Genomic DNA, 14,874 nt, shown 5'->3' on the forward strand with positions numbered 1-14,874 from the left:
GTCAGAATTATGGACCGAAGAAAGTCTTTTACTGCATGAACAGAACATTATGGATTTTGCCGGAAAAAAAGAAGATATATATAAACGTGTTTATGTGAAGTTTAAGAGATTAAATTGTGAGTTTGAACATGTTTCTCCACTCCTTTGCAGACTTCAAGTTGAAAGATAGACTTTACATTTTGTTTTATCCTTTATTTAGCAAATACAGAGTGTGTGTATGTAGTCCTGTGTACTGTTATTGTTTGTATAGAAACATTTTTGTATATAATCTAGGAATTCTTGGTGTTGTAAATTAAATCTGACATCCAGTAATAAAGTGATAACTAGTGGCTAAACTGCAAATGAGTCATGCAAACTATTCCAGGTGTGTTAACCACTGAGACATGACCAGAAATAAACTTTCATGAACAGCAGCTATTAAAACTCTTTTTGCTCGAATGCTTGACATTCATTATTTAAACAAATATAAATACAAAATTTCCCTCGGGAGCTCAGAGCTGTGATCTAGACAAAGAAGCAGCTCAAATCTGTCAGCTTTTCAGACTTACAGCGGTGCTATTTCAGTTTCCATCACTGCACTATCATTCAAAAACAGTAGTGTCCAAACTTTTCAATACAAAGGCTCAGAAATCAACACTGATTGTAAATACTAGTGCTGTCAAGTGATTAATCACATCCAAAATAAAAGTTTTTGTTTACATAATATATGTGTGTATACTGTGTATATTTATTATGTATATATAAATAAACACACATACATGCATGTATATTTTAAAAAAAAGTTTATATATTAAATATATTTATATTATTATATAATTTATTTTAATATAAATACATATAAATATTCTCAAAATATATTCTGTATGTGTGTGTCTTTATATATATATATATATATACACACATAATAAATATACACAGTGCACACATATATTATGTAAACAAAAACATTTATTTTGGATGTGATTTCAATCGTTTGACAGCACTAGCAAATACACAAAAAACTAAACATCAATATATGCATCAATATATATTTTTAGATTTTTCCTAAAAAAAAAAAATCAATTATATTGTTTTTTTGCACTTCAAATTACAAACAAAACAAGAAGTTAAAACAAAAATATCAGTTAGAGATGAAGATAGTTTTTGATGGCAGGCTTCAGTGGACCTGCATCTCAGCTAAAAATAACACAAAAGTACCAACACTGTAATTGCTTTCGGACAATTAAACTTCAAATAACCATATAAAATGATTATTATTTGACTATTACACAGATTCTAAAGCAGTAAAAAGGTAGTTTGGGCCACATATGTTTTGCTGTGAGGATAAGCATGTAAACCAGTCAGAAAGCACTGTTCCCATCACAAGCGTCCCGCGCCGAAGGCAGGTATCGCTCAGTTCCTCTTCTTCTGACGGGCTCCGACTGCTTCCTGAGGCTCAACCTTACACTGGAAGCCAATTAACATGCCCACGATAGAGAAACCTACAAACACAAACTCTGTTACAGGCCAGCTGATCAATCCAACAACAGAACTGATGATAAATACTTTTCCCACTACATTTCTCTCAAATATGGAGTATGTATTTGAAAGTCAGTGTTTGTACAGACACAAACTACTTCTAGGAATCTACCCCCATGCTGTATATGTTTGTATGCAGGTGTACACTACTGTACAAAAAGTTTGCAATAACTGATTCTTTTAATTTTACAAAGAAGCATCTTCTGCTCACAGAGGCTGCATTTATTTGATCAAAAATACAGTTTATTTGTGAAATATTATTGCAATTTAAAACATCTGTTTTCTGTGTGAATATCTGTTAAACTGTAATTTATTTCTGTGATGTGCAGCTGTATTTTCAGCATCATTACTCCAGTCTTCAGTGTCACATGATCTTCAGAAATCATTCTAATATGATGATTTGCTGCTCAAGAAACATCTCTGATTATTATCAATGTTGAAAAAAATCGTTCTGCTCAATATTTCTGTGGAAACTGTGATATTTTTATTTTTAGGACTTTTTGATGAACATAGAATTCAAAAGAAAGCATTTATTTGATATAGAAATCTCCTGCAACATTATAAATGTCTTTACTGTCACTTTGGATCAATTTAATGCGTCTTTGCTGGATAAAAGTATTAATTTCTTTCTTTGAATGCTAGTGTATCATGGTTTGAAAACATACAGTATGACACGGAACGACAGTTTTTAACACTGATAACAATTAGAAATATTTCTTGAGCAGCAAATCACTTTACAATATCATTAGTGTAATTTTATGTTCCCTCGTCACCCAGTAGATGTTACCAAAATAGGAGTAGATCACTCACTGGCTACAATCAGAGGTGCCATGACTCCAATGGTCAGAGGAGCGGTTTTATAGATAAATGCTTCGGACAGGAAGTGGCCAAGCGCCAGAACAAATGTCCACAGGGTGATGTGATAAAGCCTGAAACGAGGACAAGAAGAGACGTCAGCTTCATTCCAGCAGAGTTCAGTCCACACACACACACACACACACACACACACACACACAGGAGCCTTACGTTCTGTTCTGAATGTCTATGGCACAGGCACAGCGGATGATGGAGGACAGGAGCGTCCATATGCCAAAGGTTCTCGCCTGAAGACCGTTCACTAAAAAGCAACACATCAGGACATTTAGCATCTAAAATGACTCAACTCTGGCTCAAAATATGTACAGTTTATATTGTTCTTTATCGATCTGCTTATATTCTTGTTTGCTACATTAAAATGTAAAAATGTATCAGTAAAAATGATGGTGTTGAGACATACAGTATTTTAAAACAAGAAATGACTAAAAACACATCTGTACCATCTTTATCTCATCCTCTAACTCTAGCACGCTCTATTCTAATTCTATTCTTTAAAAAAAAACTTGTCTCTTTTAGACTTGCACTCTATTAATTTACTACCTGCTTGTTTTCTTTAAAGAATCACTAACTTCTCTATTCTTTTTGTATTCTATCTGTTTTCTTTTTATTTATCATACAATTAAAAAAAAAAGCAAAAATGCCTCTAACACTAGCTTGCTCTATTCTTTTTGTATTCTATCTGTTTTCATTTCATTTATAATATAATTTAAAAAAAAAGCATCTGCTAAATAACTAAATATAAATACTTTCTGTGTTCATAGACAGTACGCGCAGTAGATATCAGTACTGCTTCTCTGTTAAGTGATAACGTTAGTTAATGAGTCAGTAAAGAATAGAGGTGATGTGTATGAAGCGCAGGTCTTGACCGTAATCAGGAGTTCCTGTGTAGAGCTTCTGGGACAGGAAGCTGTGATCTCTGAAGCTCTGTACCGTGTTCCCCACTGCGATCACTGACACCATGAGCAGCCAGCTCCTCAACAGATTCAGAAAGCGACTCATCCTTCAGCGCACACCTGTTACAGACACACCACACTGAATGAGCATGCTGTTACTCTACAGTACTAACATGACACGTATGATGCAAAGAACACGGATCTGTGGTGCTTCTCTGTCTGGGTTCTCAGGCTCATCATAACCTCGTCTGGATCCCTGGACCACAAAACCAGTCATAAGGGTCTTTTTATTATTATTGAGATTTATACACCATCTGAAAGCTGATTAAATAAGCTATCCATTGATGTACGGATTGGTTGTAGTATTTGGCTGAGATACAATGACTGATATTTGAACATCTAGAATCTGAGGATGCAATAAAATAAAATAAAAATACCAAAATATTGAGAAAATCGCCTTTAAAGTTGTCCAAATTACGTCCTTAGCAATGCATATTACTAATTTAAAAATCAAGTTAAAATATCTACGGTAAGAAATATACAAAATATCTTCATGGAACATGGTCTTTACTTAATATTCTGATGATTTAGATAATATTGACCGATACAATGTTTCATACCCGGGCTACCTGCGACTGGTTTTGTGTTCCAGGGTCACGTGAGATAATATACGACACTGCTTATTAGTAACTTTACTCTTACCTTATGTATCTGTTCCAATACGTACATGCACTGTATAAGTATGTACGCACAAACATCAGTCGGCGTGATTGAATTCTGTTTATCAAACCGCTTCAAGTTCACAACATTGAACCGAGAATACAACATGGACATGAATGAGGTCCAATCAGAAACCGCGGAAGACGGCTGCGTCACCTCGTACCAGCACCCCATTGGATAGTTTGCGGCCTGTCTCTTAAAAGACCGCCCAACCAAACGAGCTCGCACATAATCACCTGACGATAACCAAAGGAGTGTCAGGGAGTTGCATTTTAACCAGTTTATGATTTTAACTTGAGATTTTAAATGAACAACATATTATTCATTTGTTTATTTTATTAGGAAAATACGATATACACGAGAAGAAGCGGGCTCAGTGTAAACCAAAATTTTCACATTTTATAAATGACTTTAAATTAAATGTACATCTCTTGGAACAAACAAAAAACAAAAAAGCGCCGAAAACATGTAACACGCTCTGAAAGCATTGAAATGTATGTAATTTCCATTCTTTCTTTTCTTTTTTCCTTTTTTTTAATTTAATAATATATTGAGCACCGTACATGTTTATAATAAAACATTCGTTATTTTTATGGTTAGCAATGTCATATATTATTAGGCAAAATAAAACAAGCAAAAACCCTTAAACTCTGTTCGTTAGAGATCGAAAACGTTGTTCAGTCTTTCAGAGATTTAAAAGTAAGAATAAGAGTCATTGTATTTTTTTATGAGTGAGTGAAATTATTAAGCGGGTAAACGAAAGGGAATTTAATACACATAGCTCTATCAGTCTTATTACTCTTAATTTTGTATTAATTCGCCTCTTTGGTAATATAATTAATCGTTACTCAAAAAGTTCAAACGCGAAACAAACGCGACGCATGCGCAGTCTGCGGCCGCCCGTTGGTTGTGTTTCCACGCATGCGCACATCGCTATCTGTCAGCTGGTTGTTATAGTAACAGGCGTCCGGAGTCTAGCGCCGGTGTGGAGTATGGAGCTAACGGTTAATAATTACACGTAACATTAACAGCACTCACTCAACACAAACAGGTATGTTACTAATCACACTAATTACATTTAGCAGCAAACTAACTGTCTAATGTGGTGTGGTAGACCTTCAAACGTTTACTTCTTACATCACAGTCTGGTTAGCTCGGTTAGCTAACAGCTAGCAAGCTCTCTTCAGTCACACACAACTAGCAATAATCATATCTTCGCGGTATTATATTTACATCAATACATTGTTAGAAGGTATTTTCAGTCGTAAATAGTAGACGAAGTAGTCATTCATAAAAAACACGTATAAATGTCTCTGAAATGTGAAATTATAAACCAAAATGTATTCAGACACCTTCAACATATCTCACAGTTTAATCGTTATTTTTTAGACAATGGTAATAAAATATGACAAGACAAGAATATGCTGTCAGCTGTTAAATTTAAGCACACAATTAGATAATACCAGTTTAGCTCAACCAATTACCAAGCAATGCTTAATTATGATCAGTCTGTGGTGTAAAAAGATCGCATTAGCAATTAAAATAAATAAAAACAACCCTTAAGCAAAAGATGCTCAGGTCAAAGTGTCTGAATAATTTTTGGTTTGACTGTATATGTTATGTATTATGAAATATTTATGGTTTAACCTTTTAATTACATATTTAGGTAACTTATTATTTGTTAAAGTCATTGTAAACTACCGTCCTTTTAGTTATGCTATTTTCATTTTATTTTGCACTGCTGATGATTTTTGCATGAATGTTGTTTTACTTTATTTTTACTGGTTTTGCATGATTCCTCATCCCACGCAGAGCTATGGAAGATGGATATCGTTTGATGCTCATAATTGTATGACAGCTCTTCTCATGAAGATCTCGTTGTTTTCCAGATGAGTTGAAGATTGGAGATGAGCGCTGTCACACACACACTGTGCTGACACACACACACACACACACACACACACACACACACACACACACACACACACACACACACACACACACACAGAGAGATGCCAGCTGTGAGAGAACAGAAGGACGAGTCCGAGTCCTCGTCTGAAGATGAGCCGGAGTAAGTGTCTTTACTAAAGTCGAATGCTTAAGAGTATTGATGATGGAGATTACGTTCAGTTAATCAGTGAGCAGGACTCGTCACGTGACCATCGTTACACACAGAACTACAGCGAGCATCAGGCGCTGCATACAGACTGATTTCATGATTTCACAGAGCTTATCCTGACTAAATATAGACGGGTCAGGTCTTAAATAGTAGCGGACGCTCCTCAAATAATCTAGACATTCTGCGCGGCTGTTTTCAGCCTCCTTGTAAAGTTTTTAAGAGACAGCCATGAATATTGTACAGAGTGATAAAAATGGGGGCAGTGGTCTGTGGCGGTCCAAAACCAAACCTGGTTTAATTCTTTTGGAGATCAGAATCCTTCTTTCTTTACCAGCTGCTGGGTATCAATCTAATGACCCACGTTCTCAAGACATAGTAGTGCCACTAAGAAGACTGCGAAGATGATCATTTGATCACATTAGAATTATGGGCTGTTTTTCAAATGCTGCTCGGTCGCTGTAGATCTACAGGTGCTCTGGAGTTTTTGTGTAGTCACCACCAGTGCATTACAAAGAGACAGAATTAGTCTAAACTTAATATAAAACCTAGGATACTTAATAATATGCAGTTTATATATGACTTTAATATCAGGATTATATTTGTAATAGTTTTAAATTGAGCAGAAACTCATGAATTAACTTATTATTATTTAACAAAATAATAATTAAATATCAAATTGTTGAGTTACTGTAAGTACTGTAAATCCAACCTTGCTCAAATGTACTAAATAGCAAGTCTCAACTGTTTGGTTGCTTGTATTGTTGCAAAATGTAACTATAATATTACTGCACAGTAATGCAACAATAAGGCATTATAAACATTTTATTATGATTTTCTGTAAAGCTGCTTTGAAAGCATGTGTATTGTATAAATAGCTATATAAATAAACTTAACTTGTTGTGCATGGTATTTTTTAATTCTGTAAAAGTGCATCAAAATAAAATAAATTTCAAGTGAAAAAAGTTACATTTCAGAGTGACATTTCAGCATGTGAATGTTAAGTGCTTTTTTTGAAGGGAAATGCACATAAAAAAGGGTGCAAATATTCTTGTGCAACTCTCTGAAGAGCTGTCTGTGTTTGGGAAACCAGGCCTTGACTGATATATCAGTCTTTGACTGTGCTACACTATTACATGCAAGAGATTGGTCTTGTTACGTCAGGATCTGTCTGCAAAAACACACTCAGTGAAAAGTCAGTCTTTTATTTAGATCCGTTCTGCTATATATAGTCTGGATGATTGAACGTGAGCTGATAATGATTCAAGCCTGTTCACAGCCTGTCTTGTCTTGCTGTCATGTGTGATGGATGGACGTATATCAACGTACCATCTTATCTCTGTTCACATATATCACTCCAGGGTCTCATACTGCACAGGCTTTTATCAGAGGTGATCTTTTTCCTGTAAAGCATTGTAATCTTTGCATCTCTTTGAGCTGTGTAATGCATTTATTGTGCATAGTTGTACTAACTACCACTTGCCTTCAGTGTTGTGTGATACAAAGACAGTTCACTTATGTAACTATGAATGGGGAAAAAAAGCAAAAGCGAAATGTAGTACACTTTGCTATATAGCGGCTCTAGTAAAAGGAAGTCCTGCCTTCTAAATTAATGAGCCAATCACCAGTTGGCAAAGCCACTGAAATAAATTTGAGTGTAAGAAACTGTACATTAATGAGATGCTGTTTAAATGTGAGTTTGGCATGCATTTGACAGTATGGCCGTCGAGGGAACTGATGTTCCTTGAAAGGGACTTTGGTGATATCTCAATGTCATGTAAATGTGAAAGTCATCTGACAGAGCAAATAGCAGATCTCACACTTGTTGTGATAGGAAACTTCCGTGCGTTGCCTGGAGTGGCGTCAGCAAGCGTATTCCCGTGCTGCTCTTCTGTGCAGAAGCCATTGTGTCCAAAGATGTGGCCATCCGCTCTGTTGGAGGTACAGACACTGAGAAATCTTGTGTGCTTGATACAGAAGAATTTATTAAATTGCAAGTCTAATCAGTAATTACATCAGTACTTTCATTACTGTGTTTTCTATATGTAGAATACACTAGTTTAGTACTGTCAAAACAAAACCATAAAACACACATGCGTACATTCTATTTAATACATATGTTGTTTATATAGACAATGAGATTATAGTTTCTTTTTACATTTATTCTTGTGTAGTAAATCTTATCTTCTTGGACCCACAACAGATATTCAAATATTTACTTTTTTCTAGTAACAAATAATTGTATATATAAATAGCATGTCTTGTGTTATTTAATATCTAGAGTCTGCTTTTATAAATTTGCTGTTAGCTATGTGCCATTGTAGTGGTCAAGTGGTAATTCTGATGGCTTTTTCTTTTTTTTTAAATAGAAAAATATAACTTGGCCTTCAAGATTGTGCGTACGGAGAGCCGTCTTGTTCGTGGCATACTGGTCAATCACGGATTCCACGAGGTAGAGCACAGACATTGATTGAAATGAAATGCTAGCATACACTGTTTGCTGCCAAAATTAATGCAATGGAGCAGTTTCATCTTGTGTATAGAAATTTATTATTTTGCATTTAATATAATTTTTTTTAATACCTTAATTCAAGAAAAATAGGTTTAAAATAGAGCTGTAATCGGGCCATAAAAGTTAGGCCCGACAGGACCCAGCCCGACAAGTACATTTTGATTGACAGCTTTTTAAAGCCCGAACCCGTTTACAGCCCGACATTATTCAAATGTGCGCACACACAGCTCTTTTTCCTTGTGTCAAGAATGAATCATTTATACATGTTTTAACAATTTATTCATAACTAACGTAGACTAGACCACTTGGAAGTTGGAATAAAGAAATAAAATAAGTCCCCTGTAACATCGTAACATCAGCACTCTAAATAGGCATAGGCTCATTTAGCCTTTAAATAGACCAACGCACCAATAAAAACGAGTGTTTTTTAACAAAATAAATTAAGATAAATTTTAAATTAAGATGGGTATTTTGGCAATAACGAAATTAAGATAAAGGCTCCGCCGGATTTGCTTCGCCAGCTGACATTTAATAAAAGAATAATGCCAATATTAGCGTAAATACTCTGTCCACATTATGCATTTAAGACTCAATGAATATTTAGTTATCATTTGAAAAACCTTTACTCACAAAGATTAGCTAAGCCTACATGTTTTTGTGGAGGAAAATTATTGAATCCACTGTAGAGGTCTTCAGCGCGTTCCTGCGCTCACTGATGGTGCGTCATTATTCACTCATTATTCTCATTATAAACATGGTCAAAACTTTTCCACACCTCAGACTTTGCTTTAGTTGCTGGTGCAACCAAAACGTAATCGCCAGAGGCAAGCCTCCGTACACCTACTCCACATCCATTTTCGCATCTTTTTCGCGCTAATCGAAACGCATCACATGCCCGCTCGCAAACCGGAGCGCAAGCCCGAGCCCAGCCCGAGCCCGGCCCGAGCCCGCGTAAGATGATATAAATTAAGCCCGAACCCGACCGAACCCGTCGGGTCCCATCGGGTTCGGGCAAAGATCTTCAGCTCTAGTTTAAAATAACATCTGATATGACTTATGGTTTATTTGGCCCACTGGAAATTGAAGTTGAAGTCAAGTGCATTGCATCATGTGCACCTGTACATTGGCACAGTTCAGTTCATTTTAAAAACACAAATATTAATCCTTCAAGCTACAATTCAGCTTCTTCAGAATAAGCTTTAATACAGTGGTTAGTGTTTGTAAAAGGGGCTCAATACAGTAATGTAACCACAATGAAAATAACTGTAGAATAACTTTGGGACTCTACAGTATCTTTTTCATTTCTGACATTACCCTGGCCTAAATTAAGATTGTTTCTATGTTCAGGTACACCCAAATAGCAATGATTTTAACCTGATGTGGACCGGCTCACACCTGAAGCCCTACCTTCTGCGCTCTCTGCAGGATTTCCAGAAGGTCAACCACTTTCCCAGGTGAGTCTGTCATTAATAGAGAGCTGTGCTGCGGTCTGCATACACAGCTTATTTCACTGAGACAGACAGTAGCATGTTAATAAGCTTTATGCTTTATGCACTAGGGCTGGTTAGCCGTTAGATTGGGCATAAGGTGGTTTTTGAAATGATTTAATTATGTGTCCACTCTAATTCATTGTTGAAATATTTAAAATTGTGGCTGTAATAAAAAAACTTTTTTCCCATGGATTTATTCAAATATGCATTAAATGAGACATCTTTAACAGATAATGTAATATAATACATCTATTTAGTTGACAAACAAGTTTATGGTCATTTAATGCTTTCCTGAGGTAACATTTAATTATATTGTTTATATTGACATCTTTCTGCGTTTAAAAGACTGATTGATGATTGCATAAAACATGATACATTTCAGTAGGGCTGGGTCGATACCGTTAATTATCTCGATAAATGTCAAGTCATTATTTCTTTCAGGTTTAAAGGCGGATTTTTGCTTTGTTGTAGAAACCAGATCATTAATTTCCCTTAACAAAATAAATATCTAAATAGAAAGATTTATTTCTTAGTTTCTGCATGTTCTAATGAGTGATATTGTTTCAAATCAAGAAACAGGTTTGAGTTAGGATGCAGAAGTACATTTTTGTTTATCAAAATCAGTAACATCTATAAAAAATGTAGCAACTTCAGTTTTATATGGTTAAGTTTATTCTGACCAAGTTTTTATTTATTTATTTGTAAATTAAGCATTGGTGTCCCATAGTAGCATACATTTAAATCATGATAAAAACAAAAAAAACAAAAAAAATAACACCAAAACAACATTGTAAAAATATATGGTTTTCAGGTAGCCTATTTGTATGAAAAACAGCCGTTTAAAAACATTCAGTATAAAAGCACACATGCTATAGCTTAATCACAAATTACATTTAATTACTTAATCACTTCATTACATTTCAGTAAGTTGTACTGTTTCTTTCAACACCTTCTGAAGTTTATTCGTTTATTCGGTGCTGTAAAAAGTAGTAAAGAGGAAGAGATGATCAGTTCATGTGCTGCTTGAACACCACGTTAAAGAGCCACAAAACCATTAATTGTTTGGATTTTGTGAAAAAAATGGACAATTTGGAAATTATTGGATGGTAGATATACTGGGATCGCCTCTGTGTTGGGCGCACCTGTGATTTATGGAACATATCTTTCACCTGAATGTTGCTGGTGTTCAACCAAACACTAGTTTGTGGTGTGCCTTGTGTATCCCACAATGATAATATGTTACCAAAGTCACACACATTCTCACTCAGCAACAACAGCGTCCACACTTCCAGTCTTCCAAGTGGGCAGACAGCATGTGTTCATTGGCAGTTTGAGACGAGTACATTTTGTTTGGACGCTTTCCTCTCTGAAACGGCGCAATAGATCAAACTGACCATGTGCTGCCGCTGTGGTGTTATTTCAAGGGTTTATGTTCCCCTCGCTATCTCAGATGCTAACCTCATCCTCAGTACTTACGGTCAATGCTCCCGTCGCTTTCCAGGTCGTTCGAGCTCACGCGGAAAGACCGGCTCTACAAAAACATCCAGAGGATGCAGCAAACCCACGGCTTTCAAAACTTCCACATCGTACCTCAGACCTTTGTGCTTCCTGCCGAGTACCAGGAATTCAGCAGTGAGTGGGCACCTCGTCCAGTCAGCACTCGGACATGTGTTCGGCTATTAACATAAACAACATCAATTAGAAAAATGTGTCTGCTTTCGCTGCTGGACTTTAATAACCCTCTCTCTGTCCTCACGCAAACCTCAGGCTCCTTCAGCAAAGACAAGGGCGCGTGGATCATCAAACCAGTGGCGTCCTCCAGGGGCAGAGGCATCTACCTGGTTAGCAGTGTAAGTGATCAAGGGAACATGACGTGATAAAACCCAGCTGGAGCATGCACAAGTGGCTCTGTTTTAAAGATAGCCTATGTAGGCAGCATTTTAAGGCATCATAGACATGTGTCTGATGTGTAAATCAATCTATTTCCCACAAAACTCTAGACTGGACAGGGCTTAGTTTGATTATTAAGGAGAACACACAGTTTCCCATGAGTTTATAATAAAAAGTTTAAGTTTAACTACATACGGTGATTGGTTGAAGTTCTCTGACAGGAGACGGATCACAGGTTCTCCACTGGCTTCACTCCCATTGGTAGTCGTTTTTGCATAAAGGTGAAGTTTTCTCAGTTTTGTTGTGTCGCTGGAGACACATACATTGTGTCACAAACAGTTCAGCGCTGCTTGCATGGCCAGATCTGAGAAAATGCATGAGATCATGTCAGCTTAAGACAACATAACATATCATTCACAGGCAAGGCCTGAGCCGATGACATGAACTTGACTCGTCTTAAGGCCCGTTCTGACTGGATATTAAGTCTGTGACCATGAATATATAGGCCAGAAACTCGTTTCCTTGGTTTACTTACTTTTAGAAATCGTAAGTATGTTTTACAAAAAATTACAAAAACTAAAAAGTAACATTGAAATAAATGTACGAAATAAGAACGCCTGAAATAGTATTTTCTTGTAAAAAATAATCTGTAAATCTTTGTTCATATCCACAAGCTTGACTACACACTGATAATCACACAAACTAAAAATCCAACATAACTGAACATTAAACACTAACAAGTATTTTCCTTTACTCAGAAGTGCATAAAATAACACTTAATTTCAACATGTGCTCTCCTGCTTCTGTCCTTTGCAAAAAAACAACATAAACTTCAATTTTCATATGCAACAGACGGAGGGCATTTTTAAGCATGCTTATCAATGTGCTTCTGATGCCCCAAAATGCTGTCTAAGATACCTGACCTGAACATGAGTCTGTATTCCTATCTGAAAGAGTTTATCATGTTTCTGTAATCTGACAGTTTTGTTCGGTGCTGCTTAATAACTCATGTTTGGTGTTTCAGCCGAGTCAGATCCCACTGGACGAGAATATACTGGTGTCGCGCTACATCAGCAATCCTCTACTGATTGACGGTGAGGATACAACACTAACACCAGCAGATTAAACACAGTCTACATAGCGCATGTTTTTAAAGTGAGTTTCTATTGTACATCTGCAGGTTTTAAGTTTGACGTGCGTCTGTATGTGCTGGTGACCTCATACGACCCTCTCCTGATCTATCTCTATGAGGAAGGGCTGGCCCGGTAAGTCACTCATCATCCGTCGCACATCTAAACGTGATAAGAAATGCCTTTGCTTACAAAGAAAGATGCATGCTTGAACAAACAGAAGGATTGAAGGCTTTCATATGAACCGCTGTTCACTGGTGGACAGATAACTTATCTTTAATCCCTGATCTTCATAATTACATGAAGTAAAGCAGTTATCATGATATGACTTTAATGTTAAACTACGAAAGGTTATGATTTGATTAAATAAAACACTGTCTAGACATCTTACTGTGTCATGTGATATGCACATTTAAAGGCCTCTAAATGATCAATATGATATGATTCAAGCTTTGCTGTTTCACACACAGTCTACCACAGGCCCTCCATCGCCTGATTAATAGTTTAGACTTTTTTTTAGCAAGGAAAAGGCCTTGTAGTGTAATTGGTTCAGTGTCTTTTTATTGTGAAATGATATGTGAATTTAAAAAGTATTTGTAAGAATAACTTTCACATTGTCAGGAATATTTAAAGATGAACACTTTCTGGACTGAAGCAACAGGCTAGTGGTTAAAAGTTTGGAATAATTCAGTTTTTGTCTGCTCATCAAGGCTGCATGTATTTAATCAAATATACAGTAGTATTGTACAGTAATATTGTGAATTATTAATTTAAAATATACTGTATTGCATATTTATAAATTTAAAATATAGAGAGAATATATAGTAAAATGTAATGTATTTCTGTGATCACAGCTGTATTTTCAGCATCATTACTCCAGTCTTCAGTGTCACATGATCTTCAGAAATCATTCTAATATGTATTATCCAGACAACTTTTTTTTTTAAACCATGTTCAAATGTATCAAATATGATCGTCAGACTTCTGAGGAGCATTTATTTCTTCATCTCTCGATCAGCATTGCATTGCATTTTATGTTTGCATCATTTCAGTCTCATCTTACCGAGACATATTATTGGAGATATGATATATGATCTGATATTTAGATAATTTGATGTCAATATCTGCTGTACTGTTATAAACATCTCATTGATTTACATCACAAGCATCAGAATTTCATCATTTATATATCAGCAACAGCAAGTTCTACATAACCAGAAATATTTCTTTCAGACACTGAAATAGCTGAGGCACTAGATGGCAGCAGAAATGTTTCCAGTGAAGTTGGACCGTCTCATCTAGGCCTCAGACAAAGCTTTCCATTGTCTCATAGCTGGAAAGACATTGACAAGAGTGTTTTTTTTTTTTTAAATAGTTTTTTTTTTTTTTTTTACATTTAAAGCACCAATAAAATGTGACAGTTTAAAAAACCTTTTCAAGGCAGCAAGTTCTCAGGCTTACATAATTGTCTCTTTTACCTGAAGAGGCTTCTTTTTGTGATATTTTACATAAGCCACGAATAGTTGTGGGAAAGATTTCTGACTGCTCAGCAGTCGTGGAAAGCCTCACAACCGCTCCGACAGTCGTAACCCTCCATTGAGTGTCTGTGAAACGCATTCAATCTAGATAAACACACGGTGTCCTGCTTTTGGCACAGAAAGGAGAGTGTTGTCTCAGACATGTGAGTGAGAAGCTCAAACAAATCCTCTGATTTTTTGGAAACCGTGTG

The 14,874-nt window shown here is 36.0% G+C and overlaps 2 protein-coding genes across 2 annotated transcripts in view; one reads left to right on the top strand and one right to left on the bottom strand.

The window, feature by feature from the left end:
• Nucleotides 1–1,035: 1,035 nt before the first annotated feature.
• erg28 (ergosterol biosynthesis 28 homolog) lies at nucleotides 1,036–4,144 on the bottom strand. Its single transcript, XM_042742847.1, has 5 exons — nucleotides 3,990–4,144; nucleotides 3,261–3,407; nucleotides 2,545–2,635; nucleotides 2,329–2,447; nucleotides 1,036–1,481 (listed from the first exon to the last, which is right to left on the bottom strand). The coding sequence occupies exons 2-5, from the start codon at nucleotides 3,391–3,393 to the stop codon at nucleotides 1,393–1,395; spliced, it is 432 nt and encodes a 143-aa protein (XP_042598781.1). The 5' UTR covers nucleotides 3,394–3,407; nucleotides 3,990–4,144; the 3' UTR covers nucleotides 1,036–1,392.
• Nucleotides 4,145–5,845: 1,701 nt separating this feature from the next.
• Nucleotides 5,846–14,874, top strand: part of ttll5 (tubulin tyrosine ligase-like family, member 5) — a 112,296-nt gene continuing 103,267 nt past the window's right edge. Inside the window, 8 exon segments of the mRNA XM_042742859.1 lie at nucleotides 5,846–6,078; nucleotides 7,958–8,064; nucleotides 8,493–8,575; nucleotides 9,983–10,089; nucleotides 11,627–11,757; nucleotides 11,893–11,975; nucleotides 13,040–13,109; nucleotides 13,196–13,280. Of these exon segments, the coding sequence (XP_042598793.1) occupies nucleotides 6,020–6,078; nucleotides 7,958–8,064; nucleotides 8,493–8,575; nucleotides 9,983–10,089; nucleotides 11,627–11,757; nucleotides 11,893–11,975; nucleotides 13,040–13,109; nucleotides 13,196–13,280 (725 nt within the window). The 5' untranslated portion in view covers nucleotides 5,846–6,019.

Source organism: Cyprinus carpio, chromosome B17 (assembly GCF_018340385.1).
Source record: "Cyprinus carpio isolate SPL01 chromosome B17, ASM1834038v1, whole genome shotgun sequence".
Lineage (NCBI taxonomy): Eukaryota > Metazoa > Chordata > Actinopteri > Cypriniformes > Cyprinidae > Cyprinus > Cyprinus carpio.